The sequence below is a fragment of the Oncorhynchus mykiss genome, chromosome 2 (assembly GCF_013265735.2).
Source record: "Oncorhynchus mykiss isolate Arlee chromosome 2, USDA_OmykA_1.1, whole genome shotgun sequence".
Classification (NCBI taxonomy): domain Eukaryota; kingdom Metazoa; phylum Chordata; class Actinopteri; order Salmoniformes; family Salmonidae; genus Oncorhynchus; species Oncorhynchus mykiss.
In genome coordinates, this window is record NC_048566.1 from 28,580,932 (window position 1) to 28,599,856 (window position 18,925).

At 44.5% G+C, this 18,925-nt stretch overlaps 1 protein-coding gene across 4 annotated transcripts in view; it reads left to right on the forward strand.

Annotated features, from left to right (window-relative positions):
• Window positions 1-18,925, forward strand: part of LOC110485836 (triple functional domain protein) — a 149,798-nt gene that overhangs the window by 43,399 nt on the left and 87,474 nt on the right. The window contains exon 1 of one of the 4 annotated variants that reach the window (XM_021557037.2): window positions 2,812-3,127. The exons of the other annotated variants lie outside the window; for them this stretch is intronic. Within the exon in view, the coding sequence (XP_021412712.2) occupies window positions 3,001-3,127 (127 nt within the window). The 5' untranslated portion in view covers window positions 2,812-3,000. Of the gene's footprint in view, window positions 1-2,811; window positions 3,128-18,925 lie in introns of those variants that run through there. 4 annotated transcript variants of the gene reach the window in all.

The following is an 18,925-nucleotide window of genomic DNA, read 5'->3' on the forward strand; positions in this document are numbered from 1 at the left end:
TCATCATTGAACCCTGGGCAAAAGTAGACACTATTTAGCAGTGTACGGACATCTGTGTCCAGTGGGAAATTACTCCTCTTACTTCAATGTCAAATTCAATTCAAGGGGCTTTATTGGCATGGAAAACATTGTAAAGGTTTTCCTCCTCCTCTTCTGAGGAGGTGTAGCAAGGATCGGACCAAGATGCGGCGTGGTAAGTGTCCATGTTTTAATAAGAAAAACTCAACATGAACACAAAATACAAAAACAATACATGTGAACAAACCGAAACAGTCCCATGTGGCACAAACACTGAAACACAGGAAACAATCACCCACCAAACAACAGTGAAACCCAGGCTACCTAAGTATGATTCTCAATCAGAGACAACTAATGACACCTGCCTCTGATTGAGAACCATACTAGGCCGAAACATAGAAATCCCAAAATCATAGAAAAACACACATAGACTGCCCACCCCAACTCACGCCCTGACCATACTAAATAATGACAAAACAAAGGAAATAAAGGTCAGAACGTGACAAACATATGTTTACGTTGTCAAAGCAAGTGAAATAGATAATAAACAAAAGTGAAATGAGCAATACAAATTTACAAAAGTTCTAAAAGAATAAAGACATTCCAAATGTATTTTGTTGTTTATATACGGTGTTGTAATGATGTGCAAATAATTAATAAAGTACAAAAGGGAAAATAAATAACTTTTACTTCTCCTTCTCCTCCTTTTCCTCCCTCTCCCTCCTCCTCTCTTACCGCTCCCTACTCCTCCTCCTCTCTTCTTCCTCCTCCCTCTCCTCCTCCTTAAGTTCACCTCGGGGAACACCACACAAAACTTTATTGTTTCCTCTCAATGGCTGGTGCCTCAAAAGACAATAGGTCGGCTCACACCAAAAACATGTAGTGCAGCAAGCATAAAAAGAACACGGAGCAGATCAGATGCTCGGCTCCTGAGTGGCACAGCAGTCTAAGGCGCTGCATCTCAGTGCTAGAGGCGTCACTACAGACACCCTGGTTCAAATCCAGGCTGTATCACAACCGGCCGTGATTGGAAGTCCCATAGGGCGGCGCACAATTGGCCCAGCGTCGTTCGGGTTTGGCCGGTGTAGGCTGTCATTGTAAATAAGAATTTGTTCTTAACTGACTTGCCTAGTTAAATAAAGGTGAAAAAAAAGATGCATACACTGCCCTGCATAAGGGACTGCAGATGAATGTAGCTCATTAGCTAACTGGCACTGTGCAATGCTGTACCAACAATCAACTCTCCCAGGTCTTCCTGCTGGAGACCGCTGCAGAAGTTAGCTGTTAATGCCCCTACTTGTAGAATGTGGTGAAGAATTTAGGCTGGGTCCATACATAGCGCGGGCATGTGTACAGTTGTGACGTCTACCATCTTTCCTCCCATCTGTCTCTGGCCTGACAACTGCTCATTCCCTCAGAGCAGCTGAGTTGACAGGGATGGTCACAACAGCACAGACCGGCTCACACATCATTAGACATTAGATAGGCCACAAGGGCCACAACGCAAACTTCTACAACCCATGTTCCCCACTCAGATACACACTAACAAGGCTAACTATACGATGCGCTAAGGTTAGGATGTGACATTACCGGGGTATACAGGTATATGTAATATTGCTTACTGCATAACCGTTTTTAAAAGCATGCATCCTCTCCTTTTGTATCTACTACATGGTGCACATTGACTCTTAGAAATAAGCTGTTGAAATAGTCTGTTGTTGTGTATTTGTTAGTGTAATACATCAGGAGAGCACCAGCGGCTGACCGTTTAAAAGGCACATTGTCTATTGACCACTGGAGCCAGAGGACCATGTCTCTTACAGAGTCATTGCATTTGTCTGGAAACCGTCCACAAAGAAATCTCCTTTCTCTCCCCTGTGCTTGGTTGTCGAGTGTTATTTAATTCCGATTGGTTTATTGAGTTGCTTTTGTTACCGCCTCACAATCGAAGCTGCATTTCATAGAATGTCCTAATGAATAGGCTTCTCAGAGCGCACTGAGTTCTGCACTTGTTCCATTGTCTGACCTCCATCGTTTAGCCTCAGCTGCTGTGCTGTGCTGCCCAGTTTGCAGCACTGTGACAATGTGAAGGCCTTATACACTCTCTCTCTCTATCGATGTGTGTTCTTTCTCTCCCTTTCTCTTCACTCTCTCCCTCTCTCTTCCCTCTCCCTTTCTCTCCTTTCCTCTCTTTCTCTCTCCCCCTCTCTCTCTCTCCTGGCTCTGTGTTTGGCTCTCTGTTGTGAGGGGAGAGGGGGGCAGTGAGAGGAGCTGGGCATGATCTGGTTTGATTCGCCTCAGTGGAATAGGGCAGCCAGGCTAAATCCCACGGTGGTATAATAGGGGTTATAATTAAACAACGGAGGCTGTTTACACCCTGGTCACCTGACTAACTCAGGATACTAGGAGCGTCTCTCTGGATACTGCAGAGGTGTGTTGGCATTTGGGGGTGGGGGTTGGTGAAATGGATCGGTGGGTTAAAGGTGGGTGGGGGGGTTGGGGTGGGGTGGGGTTAAGAACGGGAGGGCACAGCTGCTGCTGCCATGTCTTTGCAGCTGTGGGCACCGACCTCACCACCACAACCCATCTTTGTCATGCCACCTCACTCCCCACCACTACTGCCAGTACCACTATTTGCCCCCTACCCCCTTCCTCTTTCTTTCTCTCTCTCTCCCTCTTCCCCCCCCCTCTCTCTCTGTCTGTCTTTCTCTCTCTCTCTCTCTCTCGCTCTCTCTCTGACAGACAGCTGACTCCCCCTGTTTTGGAGGACTGTTTTGCCTCCCCAGTTATTTATTCCTGATGGCTTAGTGAGATACGTGCCTGACCACAGACCGACTGACCACCCTGGACAGGCCTCAGAGAAGAGCCTTGTTGTTCCTAAGGAGAGTTTCCAGGCAGTCAGCTACTAGACTGGGAGCCAACTTTACTTTACTGGTTTTAGTCATCTCCAGTTGGTAGAGAGATCTCAGATCTGATCTGGTAATGGCAGGACTCACAGTTCTCTTTCGCTTCCTCTACATGGGCTTTCTGAGGGACAGGGGGAGACAGCAGGGGAGACAGCAGGGGAGACTGGCGCTAACGGACCAAAGTCAAACTTCTGAAGAGAATGGTATGTCAAAATGAATACCCTTCGCTTTCATCTGCATTGCTTGCTCTTTGGGGTTGTAGGCTGGGCTTCTGTATAAGCACCTTGTGACAACTCCTGATGCAAGAAGGGTTTTCTAAATAAATGTGATTCAATTTGATTGACCTATGTTATATGCTTTCTGTGTTAGTGCCACATTACGTCATTCAGGTGGTCTGTCTTTGTGTGTTATTGGCTGTAAGTAAAGTCCTTTTACAGATCATTTGCCTTAGTGAGCCAAGGCTAAATAAACCACCTCCAAGTTACTTCTGCTTTCGCCCCTATTAAGAGAAACAGAAAGCTTTAAACCTAGCTACATGGTAATCTCCCTGCTGGACAGCCTCTCTCTGATTGACTAAAGATACTGGCTATAATAGGGGTATCAATGAGTTCTTGGTTCTGGTCATATCTTTGAAAAGCCAGTCAGGTAAAAAGCTTATGTCTTAATTAAAAGGGCAGTGTTGTATTTTGAGACAGGCTTGACTATGCAAATAAGCCAATAGGCGGAGGGGTAGCCTACATTATCTAATTCTCTGTATGGTAATAATAATTACTTTACATATTACATCATATAACACAATACAATACAATGCAATGTCAATATACAGTCACCTATTTGGCCCATGGTGTTACAGATCAAGTGAAAAATCATAAATTAATGTCAAGCCCTTCATAATGTAAAAACGTGTTTAAAAGTCTCATGCAATGTAGGCCTGCATTGAACAGCACATATTGGTTACTGTAGGCTATATCATAGAAATCTAAAGCTATTTTCATGTGACAATGTTATAGGATTTGCTCCATTGGTTTTGTTGGTAGGCCACTGTCTAAAACTGTAAAGGTACAGCCTCAGTGTTCACTACAAATGCGCGCTGGAAGTTACACAAAAGTGTCACAACGTTCAAGTTTCTGCTCAAAATACAAAAAATGTGCTCAGTGTCCCAAAAGATTAGAGGGAATATTGGTTGTAAGTAGTGCTGGGCTATATGGCCAAAATATCATACAATGATATTTTTCACATTTTTGACAGCATTGACTGTATATTATGTTTTTTTAATAATAAAAGTTCTAAATGTGTTTTATGTATAGTTCATGACCCTAGGGTGGAAACACAAATTATAAGTCATTTCAATGGGTCTTTCTCCATTCTGAATGTTTTGTACTGTTCAATACAACGTCAAACAATGTCTGTATTTCCAGCACTTTAGTTATAATTTCCATACTGTGCCCCACAGAGCTGCATAATATGGGAAAACATCTCGGCCTAGTTAAATGGTGAACTGTTAGAATCATGGAAATAGAACGATGAATCTAATTCTATAGTTGGAATATAGTGGGCAGCACCTTGAATACATTCTTTGACATGACAATGCAGGAATAAGCCAGGGAGGAATTATCAACAGGGTAGGAACCAAAGTGTTGGTCAGTGTTTCCAGGGTACCCTAATTAGGTGTTACAATACATGTTTTCTTACCTCATGTAGCTAGCTAGCTACATGCTAGCTTCGCCTATTCCTCTCTTTTTTGGAAGATGCTGTTGCACAAACAACATGTTTATCTAGGCCTACATCAGTACTAGTACCAGGCTGTATTAGCTACCAAAGTTTGCTCTGACTTAGTACATTTAGCAAGCTAGGTAGCCAGCGATTAGCATTAGCAGCCAACACAATTTATTTTAGCTAGAACTTGATAATAAAATAAATACTAGCAGACAGTATGATACACAAACTAATAGTGTAATTATAGAACGCTTGCAGAAAGCAGCATCGTTGTCACCAACATATGTTTGCATCTGTCCATGTATACTGCAGAATGACTGACGGGGCGTGTGGGAAGCAGCATTCAGCAGGAGAAGCGGAGCGAGAGATGACTCATGTAGCAAACTGAGTAAACCATAAAAAAGGACATTACATGCGTTGGAGTTGCATATCACATTTAACAAAACAAACGTTGAAATATCGTTATAGAAGGTAAAGTAAAACCCATACCGGTTCCTGTATCAACACCGGTATATAGTAAAAAGAGGTATACCGCCCAGCCCTTGTTGTAAGTGGGATTAAAATGGCTGCATTTTGCTGGGTAGGGGTCCAGGAATTAGAGAGGGGATTAAAAGCAATCATCAATAAAGCCTATTCCACCGCAAATCCATGTACGACAACTGTTTGGTACGGCTTAACTTTTTTCCATGTAGTCGAGAGTGAGGCAGAACTGCTTAATTCGAAGCAACACTCCTCGTCAGTAAATCTTATTTGGGGGGCAGTGGGGGACAAGAAAGAAAAGCTCTAATTGGTAAAAGACCTGGCATTGCCTTCGAGGTAACACTTGGTTCCCGGGAGGCCGAGAGGCAGGTTGCCTGATTTTCTTCCTGACATACAGGGCCTGCCTACCCAGACCAACAGGCATGGTCGGCTGCCACCTATGATTTCTCTACGGCCTAGGATTTCACTAGCTCCTTTGTTAGGCAGAGAAAGGTCAAATCAGGAGTTCACGTGGTACCTGTGATAATGGCGGTGTTGGATAACCACAGCTGGCAGTATGCACAGGCAGGGAGTACCCTCATCCAACTGTCAGGTAACATTACAGTGGTCACCTCAGATACTAGTATTCACCTTGTTGTTGCTCTCTGTGTCTGTCTTGGTGCATGATTAGGGAAGCAGGTTGATTCTCCTGTTTTGGTAAATACAATGTAATTTGTGTGAATGGTTTGTGTTTGTCTATTTCTGTACATTACTGTATTGCTAAGGGACATTAGTCTCTAGTTGTGTGGTTTGCTGTTCAGATTCCCTCTGCAACATTAGGTGCTATCAGCTTTCAGAGAACAGGAGAAGAGGGTAGAGTGTCCTTGACTTATGAAGCTCTGTGGCTTCGGCCACCTAATCTGCCAGAGCCCCTATGCTGTAGTTTCCTTATGTATTAGCTATAGGCTATGTCTCTGTACCAAATGGCACCCTATTCCATATATAGTGAACTACTACCACGCCGGGCTCTGATCAAAACTAGTTCCTTATATAGGGAATAGGGTGTCATTTGGGGCTCACTATATCTATCTGAAAACAGTGAATTGAACAATGGCCATCAAGACTTCGATGTGGACTCTGGCTAAGCAAGCCCATGCACTGACTCTCTTTTTGATCACAGAAGACACAGACCGGTGTGAGTAAAAATGGGGGGAATTGCTTGTTTACTCAGAAAAATCTCATTGTGGTTTATTGTCCAGCCTGGAGACTGTATCTGCATCCCAAATAGCACCCTATTCCCTACATAGTGCACTACTTTTGACCAGAGCCCTATATAGTGAACTGTATTGGAATTGGAGGTGCCATTTGGGATGCACCTGTGACCAGATAATAAATGCAGAAGAATCTGTGGCGCTCCTGGCTCCACCCTCCGAGGGGAAAGGAGAAAATGAAGGCCATTTGTCATGCAGATGGCTGAGAGAGAGCTACGGAATGAGATCAGGGTCGACTGTAAATCTCCACCATCTCAACCTGTCACTTCTTCTTCCAGGGGCTTCTCATTACAGCCCTGGGCTACATCCCAATGGGCTACATCCCTGGTCAAAAGTAGTGCACTATATAGGGAATGGTCTCCTGTCTGTCCCATATCACCTTGGCATGTCTCTGTCTCATCATAACACTCCTCTGTGAGGGCTTGTTGTCAGGTGGAGGTGGGATACTAGAGAAGATGGGAGAACAAATGTAAGGTATAGTCTAGTGTTGGCCTTGCCCTGTATAGAATGGAGAATGGACACATGCTACGTTCTCTGTCCTGTAGAGGCCAAGTGTTAACCTGTAGACTATAGCTTAGTGTTCACCATTACACTTTGTCTTTGGATTGCACTTGTGATTTGTGAACCAGGCTCATAGAAGAGATATAGAGGGATGGATCAAAGGGTGAACACACAACATAGAGAGGGTTGCCCATGGAGAGGCCAATGGTAGAGTTAACAATGCCACGGTCAATAGAAGGAGAGGGAGCCGTAAAATAAACGAGGCGAGGACAGTATTGGAAGTGTCTGTGTAAGAGAGGGATCAGTCGACAATGGCCACAGTGCTACCTTTAAAAGCAGGAAGGGAGAAAATGGTCATTTCACTAGTTTATAGGCTTTTTGGGGTGATGCATGGAAAAGACATTAACATACTGATTACAATGATGTTTTATATGGCAGAGTGGTGTTTTAATAAAAAACGGTAAAAACACAGCTACGTAGTACAACACAGTATTGAAGAAGCCTAGCCTAGTGTTTTTCATTTAGTAACATTGTTTTAAAGAAGCTGCAACAGCACAATGAAAGAGATTGTGAAACTGTTGAACTGGGAAAGGCTGGGTCTCTTCCAACTGACTGTGAAGGTCGTACAGCTCTGTAGTTGTTTGGTCTCATCGCTCCCCCTGGTACTAATGGAACAGGAGACTGTTGTTATTATAGTGTAGGTTGTCACACTGGAGAGATGGAATACAACATATCAACAGCACCATGTAAATGGTCTTAATCATCTTTGACTTGTCCAACAATATTCAAAAAGCACAACATAGACACCTGGATTTAAGAATGTATGAATTTATGTACCTAAGATTTCACCATAAATCCAAACCCTGCCCAGTGCCCACCCAGCGTGTCTGGTAAGCTCAATAAAGCACACCTAAAATATAATATAAAATAAATAAAATATAATGTTCAACCCAGGTCTGTTATGTACTGACGGCAGAACAGGATCAGAGGACAGGAGTGACACATTCTGTAGCGTTGAGAGACCTGGTCACTCAGGACTGTGTCCTGTTTCTGTTCTGCCTTCTGGTTATTTAGGGTCTCAAAAACTGGCAAAAGAAAGTGGCACATCATTTACTCTGAGGAAATGCTATACTTAAACCCCCAGAAAAAGAGTGTCGGTGCTGCGCAGAGCAGAGCCAGGCCAAAGCACACAGCATACAGGCAAAGTTTCCCTCTCCATCCAAATGAGATTAGAGTGTCTGGGGCCTCTGTGACTGGAGCTGCAGGGTGAAGAGAAACACCCACACTTCCTCTGGATTTGAAGCGCTCCAGAGTCAAGCTGAGCTGATCACATGACACAGCTGTGAAGAATGGCTCCCATCACAGCCCTAGCCATGGATTTCTTTACACAAGGGTCTGCATCCCAAATGGCACCCTATTCGCTATACAGTGCACTCGTTTATAGGGCTCTGGTCAAAAATGTGCACGATGTAAGGATAGGGTGCCATTTAGGAAACAGACAAGCTCTACATCCTGGTCCTGCGGCTGTGGCCAGGAACGTGGGGTCTGATTCTCCTCATCAGAAATCATCCCCATACATTTGCACCAGGGCAGGAAATGCATTTAGGATGAATAAGGGAAGTGGTGGATGAACCATTTAATTCCATTTGTTTGTTCACTGTTTGGGGGTTTAGCTACTGTATACCATCGGGGCTGGGGAAGTAGTAGGCCTGCTTTAGCTGCTAAATTATTATGTCCAGAAAGTCCTTATTGATTGGTTTTACCCTCATCCTCTAGCCCAAAATGAACTTACTTGTCCTGTACTTGTCTTTTTCCAGCTACTTACTTACTTAAACCCTTTTGATCCTGGTAGCAGCATAGGTCACCAACAAAGGTCATCCACAAAACATCCTATTCGGGGCAGAGCACTATGATGACCATGACTGACTGGGGAGAGTGAGGGCTTGTGTACTATCACACTGGTGTGGAAGTCAGTCCTCTGAGAGGCTAAAAGTATCCGGCCCAAATGGTACCCTATTCCCTATATAATGCACTGCATGAGCCCTGGTCAAAAGTAGTGCACTATAAAGGAGATAGGGTGCCATTTGGGGACAGCTGGTCTTGCTGTCTGTCTGTGGTCCTTGTAAGTAAAGTGCTGTTAAACTGACTGAAGAGGGGATTGACATACTTTCCTTACACCGTGCCTGGTGAGATAGAGTGGTTACTGTGAGGCTATAGGCTTTGGACTAGAGAGAGCTGCTGGCCTGGCTCTATGTTTGCTTCAGTAGATCAGACCAGGCACAGCACAGGGCAACTTCCCGTTCTGAGAGTCAAAGGTAGTGCATTATGAAGGGAACGGGGTGCCATTTGGGAGGCAGACATGGACAACTTAGTGTAGTAGTATACGCAGTGTTGTGGGTCCAAAACCACTCTAAATTCATATTTTATTTATGCATGTTTTCTCAAAGAGAAGGAGTGGTTGAGTTTATTTTCTGTTCAATCTACAGTTTTTCCATTTGTCCATACACCCGGTCATACTGTTGGTGCGACAGTTCTACTTTTTCAATTTCTCCAAGAGCTCCCAAAGTGATATATATCCACATAATAAAACAGATATAGAGGAACTTGTAGACAGGATGCCGAGGTATTGGTGGAGTGTGTCTGTATTCTGCACAGTGCTGTTTTCATCAGACTGTGTGGCTATAACGATTTTTGTTTTATTCATTCAGTAAATCTGTCGGCAGTGGCACTCCTTCTGCTCCCTCATAATTTACATTGTAATTCCACCTACGAGAGGGAGGGCGCACTATTGGTTTACATGATAATGTACCCAGAATCCGCTAGCATATTTTTCAGCTTGTGCAATACTTCCACTGCTGCGATGTGGGGGTGGGTGGAATAAACCCTAGCTGAGACAAAGGAAGGAATGTATACCCTTCAAACCATGACTCAAGTCACGATTTACCTGCCTCACATGACGTTTAGTGACTTGAGGACCACACTGTTATTACCTACATCAGCCAACGTCACACCATAGCTCAAGTGAACATTGTGTGTGCATTGTGATACATCATCTATTGTAAGGCAACACATCGACAGCTTCAAATGCTGCACCGCCTCCCTGTCATCACCATCATGGTTCTGTTGAGCCATTTATTTCCTGCCAATGAATGGTTGATGTCAGTATGATGCAGCATCTGTCATCTCCTGAAGAAGATCAGGCTCCACGAATAAGTCATATGATTAAGTTGTTCTTGCCATTGTTTGAACAGAATATTTCTGATCTGATTGCATCACCGCCTGGTATGGCAACTGCTCAGCATCTGACCGTAAGGCGCGACAGAGGGTCGTGCGTACGGCCCAGTACATCACTGGGGCCAAGCTTCCTGCCATCCAGGACCTTCAGTGGCAATAACAAGTATTTGAACCCTTTGGAATTACCTGTATTTCAGCATTAATTGGTCATACAATTTGATCTGATCTTTATCCAAGTCACAACAATAGACATACACAGTGTGCTTAAACTAATAACACACAAAGTATTGTATTTTTCTTGTCTATATTGAATACATAATTTCAACATTCGCAGTGTAGGCTGGAAAAAGTATGTGAACCCCAAGGCTAATGACTTCTCCAAAGCTAATTAGTCAGGAGTCCGCTCACCTGGAGTCCAATCAATGAAACGAGATTGGAGATGTTGGTTAGAACTGGCCTGCCCTATAAAAAAACCATGCCCAGAACAAAAGATATCTCAGAAGACCTAATATTAAGAATGGTTGACTTGCATAAACCTGGAAAGGGTTACAAAAGTATCTCTAAAAGCCTTGATGTTCATCAGTCAAATTGTCTATAAATGGAGAAGGTTCAGCACTGTTGCTACTCTCACTAGGAGTGGCCGTACTGCAAAGATGACTGCAAGAGCACAGCACAGAATGCTCAATGAGGTTAAGAAGAATCCTAGTGTCAGCTAAAGACTTACAGAAATCTCTGCAACATGCTAACATCTTTGTTGATGAGTCTACGATATGTTAAACACTAAACAAGAATAGTGTTCATGGGAGGACACCACGGAAAAAGCCACTGCTGTCCAAAAAAAACATTGCTGCACGTTTTAAGTTTGCAAAAGAGCACCTGGATGTTCCACAGCGCTACTGGCAAAATATTCTGTGGACAGATTAAACTAAAGTTGAGTTGTTCTGAAGGAACACACAACACTATGTGTGGAGAAAACCTCAACATCAAAACTTCATCCCAACTGTAAAGTATGGTGGAGGGAGCATCATGGTTTGGGGCTGATTTGCTGCCTCAGGGCCTGGACAGCTTGATATCATCGACTGAAAGATGAATTCCCAGGTTTATCAAGACATTTTGCAGGAAAATGTAAGGCTATCTGTGGGCCAATTGAAGCTCAACAGAAGTTGGGTGATGCAACAGGACAACGACCCAAAACACAGAAGTAAATCAACAATAGACTGGCTTCAACATAAGAAAATACACCTTCTGGCGTGGCCCAGTCAGAGTCCTGACCTCAACCCGATTGAGATGCTGTGGCATGACCTCAAGAGAGCAGTTCACACCAGACATCCCAAGAATATTGCTGAACTTAAACAGTTTTATAAAGAGGAATGGTCCAAATTTCCTCCTTACCGTTGTGCAGGTCTGATCCACAACTACAGAAAATGTTTGGTTGAGGTTATTGCTGCCAAAGGAGGGTCAACCAGTTATTAAATCCAAGGGTTCACATACTTTTCCCACCCTGCACTGTGAATGTTTACACAGTGTGTTCAATAAAGAGATGAAAATGTATAATTGTTTGTGTGTTATTAGATTAAACAGACTGTGTTTGTACTGTATATTGTTGTGACTTAGATGAAGATGAGATCAAATTTTATGGCCAATTTATGCAGAAATTCAGGTAATGCCAAAGGGTTCACATACTTTTTCTTTCCACTGTATATACTAGGCGGTGTCAGAGGAAAGCCCAAAAAATTATCAGCGACTCCAGTCACTCAAGTCATAGACTGTTTTCTCTACTACCTCAGGGCAAGCGGTACCGGAGCGGCAAGTCTAGGTCCAAGAGGCTCCTTAACAGCTTCTTCCCCAAGCCACAAGACTGCTGAACAATTAATCAAAAGGACACCGGACTATTTACATTGACCCCCCTCCATTTGTTTTATACACTGCTGCTACTCGCTGTTTATTATCTATGAATAGTCACTTCACCCCTACCTACATGTACAAATTACCTCAACTAACCTGTACCCCCGCACACTGACTCAGTACCCCCTGTATATAGCCTCGTTATTGTTATTTTATTGTTACTTTTTATTATTTTTAACTTTAGTTTATTTGGTAAATATTTTCTTAACTCTTTTTTGAACTGCACTGTTGGTTAAGGGCTTGTAAGTAAGCATTTCACGGTAAGGTCTAACAATGTTGTATTTGGCGCACGTGACAAATAAAGTTTGATTTGATAGCACAAGCAGTGTTTCCTTCTCTTCTCTCCAGCGAGGCACTACAGTAGTAGGACTATATTGTAGAAAGCCGTTTCTATGCTGTTTGTTTTCAAAGGGCACACGACAGCACACTGAGTGAGTAGAATGGATTGCCTTCATTATTAATGCATTATCAAGGATGAGTGATTGACAACCTTCATTTCATGCTTGGCAGACTTGTAAATGAAGGCTGCGTGGTGCTGCCTGGGTTATAATGATTGTTCACCAATTACTGTATGGAGGGATATTGCAGTAAAGGCGCTGGGATATTGGTGTTTGTACTCATGTAAAGCAGGCTGAACATGTAGGCCTAGCAGTGAAAATCCTATATGAGCTCATATGCTTCAATTGCTTGGGCTAATTTGATGATTCTACATGTTCTGGTTCAGAAGTGACTTATTGCACCACACTGCGTGCAGAGCACTGTGTGAGGTGTGTGTGTGTGTGTGTGTACCTGGGGATGCCAGTGAGGTAGGCTATGAGTCTGCGGAGGGCCTCTGTTCATATTCACGGTTACCTCTGGCCACCTGGATAACACAGGAACCAGCATGAGAAACACACAACAACCACTAAACAACGTGTGTCTGGCCTGTCTTCTAGGTGGAGCATTGTCTGAGACAAACATAGTGGAACTCTACCTCTCCCTGCTGACTCTGATCTATAATTTTAGCAGTGTGTGTGTGTGTGTGTGTGTGTGTGTGTGTGTGTGTGTGTGTGGTGTTGACCCTTCTCGGTGCCTCTAGAAGTGCAGTGGAGATCAGTGTTGGATGTGGGCCATTATCAGGCTGTTACAATAAATACACCAGAGAGAGATAAAGAGAGAGGTGGGGGGAGAGAGAGAGAGAAAGAGGGGGGAGGAATGTGGGCACATTTGACAGGAAACAGAGGAGTTGTGTTTCCAGTGGGGCCCATGCCCTGTGTTACTGTACCACACACACACACAGGTCTACACTCTCACATGCTGCTGCAGGAATGTTTAGACTGGGCTGACATGCGTGTGTCAGATCATGAAAGGGAGTTGGACGATAAGGAGGGGGGAGGGAGGGAGGGAGACAGCTTTAACAGCTATAGTTTGATCAGAGCAGTACGCTGCTCGTATTCTGAACTTGACTGGAATGAGACATGGGGGTGAGTACACACCTGCACACAGATACACACAGACATGCAGACATGCATGTGCACGCACACACACACACACACACACACACACACACACACACACACACACACACACACACACACACACACACACACACACACACACACACAGCCCTGAAGTTCACCCACCTATGGTGTCTGCTCTTTGGATGAGGGTACACACAGACACACTAATACAATACAACGATTATAGAAGCATTTTACCTTCCCTGTCCCTCTCGAATGGTCTCTGTCCCAGCTGGTTACCTGAAGCAATAGATGATCCTCTTTAGGGCCCAGCCCTGCTCTGCAATCTCCTTTTATTACATACTGTGTTATGATGTCCAGTCAGGCTTGACTAGTGCTGACTGGGTCAGATGTGGGATAGAATCAATATCAAAGTAGCCATGTTGTATCGGTTGGCCTCTGCTCTCCCAGAGCACGACTCACACAGACCTCCCCGCTGGATTTGATTGGCATCGGATATTCAAACAGACTGAAAGGCTACTGGTATCATCGTTGTCCTATTACCTTGGTCTAATCTACGCAGATCGTCTGTGACAAAGGTTTTTAGCCTCTCTCCGAATGAAATCATATTTTTATCAGCAGCAACAAACTGGTAGAGTCATCGGTAACACTTTATTTTACCGATGGTGAAAGCTACAAGCCTACTTTCCTGGTAGTCTATTTATGATATTTCCAGGTAGTCTATTTATGATATTATCTAAGAAAATTCTGATTACTCTGGATACTTTCTGGTACTTACAGTAGGCCTGTGTTAGACTGCTGCGTCTTCCATCCTATCTAGTTGGTGTGGAGCAGCAACAGTTACAACAGTTAGTAGATCAGGTGTCATTGGTTGTCTACTCTTAAAAACAAGGTTTGCAAAAGGGTTCTTCAGAACCCTTTTTGGTTCTAGATAGCACCTTTTTTTCTAAGAGCGTAGCCTAAGCCTACAGTGGAGGTGACAGAGAGGACTGGATCCAGTGTGATATTGACAAAATATACAACAGACAGATGAGGAAAATGGTAACACTGGTTAGGGGAAAACACATAACTTCATTAAACATAACGAATTTGGCCAATAGCAATAGATTAAATCGACTCATTAGCCCTCAAAGGCAAACACGCCTCAAACACGGGGCAAAACGCCCAGAAACGAACGCATCTGAGTATAAACTGCAGTACTCAGTACTACATGTTACCTCAAGAACAGATCTTACAGAATGATGAGAGCGGCATCCTAAAAGGACCTTCCCTTGGCCTCACCTGGCATTAACCATTCCCGTTTAAACAGGTACATTTTCCCCCCACGAGGCACAGTAGTAGGCCAAAATTGTATGAAGACGTTTCTATGCAGTTGATTTCAAAGGGTAAACGACAGCACACTGAGTGATTATTCATGCATTATCAAGACAGAGGGATTGACAACCTTTATTTCATACACTTTTCTGTCCGTATCTGGCAACTGTTTTAACCTCATCTCAGAATGAACTAGTACTTTTAATCGGCATTCACACTTATTGAGTCGGCCATCTTTTTTGATAGGATGCTATTAATCATATCATGCAATGCCTTGTGAAAGTCGGATTTTATGTTACAGTAAAATTAATAATCAATTTTGGATAATTGCAACAACAACTAATCCATTGAGCTGTGACAAAGTGGGTTGGGGGCAGGGGACTGCAGTTTGAGACTACGAGGAGTGGTTTGATATGGTAATATGACCATGAATGCATCCAAAATGGCACCCTATCTCCTATTTATTGCAGTACTTTTGACCAGACCCCATGTAGAATAGGGTGCCATTTGGGACACAAACCATCTCTCCACATGGGGTGGAACAGTGAGTGGGAAATACAGTATATAATGTTGCAGCTTTTCAGGAGATAAAACCTAGCTACTGCCTATTAGCATGTCCATAAAATATTCAGAGTAAGAGCATAGGCCTTGGAGCTTCCTTTCCCTGCACAATACACACACACACACACACACACACACACACACACACACACACACACACACACACACACACACACACACACACACACACACACACACACACAGCATTAACTCTGAAAGTTGGATAATGAAAATCAGCTTGTTGACTCTCCTCCGTGTCACATTCTATTGGAGTCCAGCATGAACGAGGCAGCCCTCCCCAGACTACCACCTGTGTATCGCTGTGTGTTTTCAAAATCAACTCCTCCCCAACCGTGATTTCACTCTCTGCTTTATTTGAAATAGACCTCTCTCTCGCTCCCTCCCTCTCTCTCTCTCTCTCTCTCATTTTCCCTCTCTCTACCACTCGCTCTTTCTCTCTCACTCTCTCTCTCTCTCTCTTTCTCTCTCTCTTTCTCTCTCTCTTTCTCTCTCTCTCTCTCTCTCTCTCTCTCTCTCTCTCTCTCTCTTTCTCTCCCTCTCTCCCTCTCTGTTTCCTCTCTCCAGTTTAGTAGTTAAGTGAGCTGCTGCTCTACCAGGTCTAACACAGTAAGCTGCTGCTCTACCAGGTCTAACACAGTAAGCTGCTGCTCTACCAGGTCTAACACAGTAAGCTGCTGCTCTACCAGGTCTAACAAAGTAAGCTGCAGGTCTACCAGGTCTAACACAGTAAGCTGCTGCTCTACCAGGTCTAACAAAGTAAGCTGCTGCTCTACCAGGTCTAACAAAGTAAGCTGCAGGTCTACCAGATCTAACACAGTAAGCTGCTGCTCTACCAGGTATAACAAAGTAAGCTGCTGCTCTACCAGGTATAACACAGTAAGCTGCTGCTCTACCAGGTCTAACACAGTAAGCTGCAGGTCTACCAGGTCTAACACAGTAAGCTGCTGCTCTACCAGGTCTAACACAGTAAGCTGCTGCTCTACCAGGTATAACACAGTAAGCTGCTGCTCTACCAGGTCTAACACAGTAAGCTGCTGCTCTACCAGGTATAACACAGTAAGCTGCTGCTCTACCAGGTCTAACATAGTAAGCTGCTGCTCTACCAGGTATAACACAGTAAGCTGCTGCTCTACCAGGTATAACACAGTAAGCTGCTGCTCTACCAGGTATAACACAGTAAGCTGCTGCTCTACCAGGTCTAACACAGTAAGCTGCTGCTCTACCAGGTCTAACAAAGTAAGCTGCTGCTCTACCAGGTATAACACAGTAAGCTGCTGCTCTACCAGGTATAACACAGTAAGCTGCTGCTCTACCAGGTATAACACAGTAAGCTGCTGCTCTACCAGGTATAACACAGTAAGCTGCTGCTCTACCAGGTATAACACAGTAAGCTGCTGCTCTACCAGGTATAACACAGTAAGCTGCTGCTCTACCAGGTATAACACAGTAAGCTGCTGCTCTACCAGGTATAACACAGTAAGCTGCTGCTCTACCAGGTATAACACAGTAAGCTGCTGCTCTACCAGGTATAACACAGTAAGCTGCAGCTCTACCAGGTCTGACACAGTAAGCTGCTGCTCTACCAGGTCTAACAAAGTAAGCTGCTGCTCTACCAGGTCTAACACAGTAAGCTGCTGCTCTACCAGGTCTAACACAGTAAGCTGCTGCTCTACCTGGTCTAACACAGTAAGCTGCTGCTCTACCAGGTCTAACACAGTAAGCTGCTGCTCTACCAGGTCTAACAAAGTAAGCTGCTGCTCTACCAGGTCTAACACAGTAAGCTGCTGCTCTACCAGGTCTAACACAGTAAGCTGCTGCTCTACCAGGTCTAACACAGTAAGCTGCTGCTCTACCAGGTCTAACAAAGTAAGCTGCTGCTCTACCAGGTCTAACAAAGTAAGCTGCTGCTCTACCAGGTCTAACACAGTAAGCTGCAGGTCTACCAGGTATAACACAGTAAGCTGCTGCTCTACCAGGTATAACACAGTAAGCTGCTGCTCTACCAGGTCTAACACAGTAAGCTGCTGCTCTACCAGGTATAACACAGTAAGCTGCTGCTCTACCAGGTCTAACAAAGTAAGCTACTGCTCTACCAGGTCTAACAAAGTAAGCTGCTGCTCTACCAGGTATAACACAGTAAGCTGCTGCTCTACCAGGTCTAACACAGTAAGCTGCTGCTCTACCAGGTCTAACACAGTAAGCTGCTGCTCTACCAGGTCTAACACAGTAAGCTGCTGCTCTACCAGGTCTAACACAGTAAGCTGCTGCTCTACCAGGTATAACACAGTAAGCTGCTGCTCTACCAGGTCTAACACAGTAAGCTGCTGCTCTACCAGGTCTAACACAGTAAGCTACTGCTCTACCAGGTCTAACACAGTAATCTGCTGCTCTACCAGGTCTGAACACAGTAAGCTGCTGCTCTACCAGGTCTGAACACAGTAAGCTGCTGCTCTACCAGGTCTGAACACAGTAAGCTGCTGCTCTACCAGGTCTAACACATTAAGCTGCAGCTCTAGTCAGTGCAGTAGACGTGAACTTACTAAACACAGCAAAAAAAGAAACGTCCCCTTTTCAGGACCTTGTCTTTCAAAGATAATTCGTAAAAATCTAAATAACGTCACAGATCTTCATTGTGAAGGGTTTAAACACAGTTTCCCATGCTTGTTCAATGAACCATAAACAATTAATGAACATGCACCTGTGGAACGGTCGTTAAGACACTAACAGCTTACAGACGGTAAGCAATTAAGGTCACAGTTATGAAAACGTAGGACACTAAAGAGTCCTTTCTACTGACTGAAAAACACCAAAAGAAAGATGCCCAGGGTCCCTGCTCATCTGCGTGAACGTGCCTTAGGCATGCTGCAAGGAGGCATGAGGACTGCAGATGTGGCAAGGGCAACACATTGCAATGTCCGTACTGTGCCTAAGACAGCGCTACAGGAAGACAGGACGGACAGCTGATCGGCCTCGCAGTGGCAGACCACGTGTAACAACACCTGCACAGGATCGGTACATCCGAACATCACACCTGCGGGACAGGGATAGGATGGCAACAACAACTGCCCGAGTTACACCAGGAACGCACAATCACTCCATCAGTGCTCAGACTGTCCGCAATAGGTTGAGAGAGGCTGGACTGAGGGCTTGTAGGCCTGTTGTAAGGCAGGTCCTCACCAGACATCACCGGCAACAATGTTGCCTATGGGCAAAAACCCACCGTCGCTGGACCAGGCAGGATTGGCAAAAAGTGCTCTTTCCTGACGAGTCGCGGTTTGTCTCACCGGGGGTGATGGTCGGATTTGCGTTTATCATCGAAAGAATGAGCGTTATACCGAGGCCTGCACTCTGGAGCGGGATCAATTTGGAGGTGGAGGGTCCGTCATGGTCTGGGGCGGTGTGTCACATCATCATCGGACTGAGCTTGTTGTCATTGCAGGCAATCTCAAATGCTGTACGTTACAGGGAAGACATCCTCCTCCCTCATGTTGTACTCTTCCTGCAGGCTCATCCTGACATGACCCTCCAGCATGACAATGCCACCAGCCATACTGCTCGT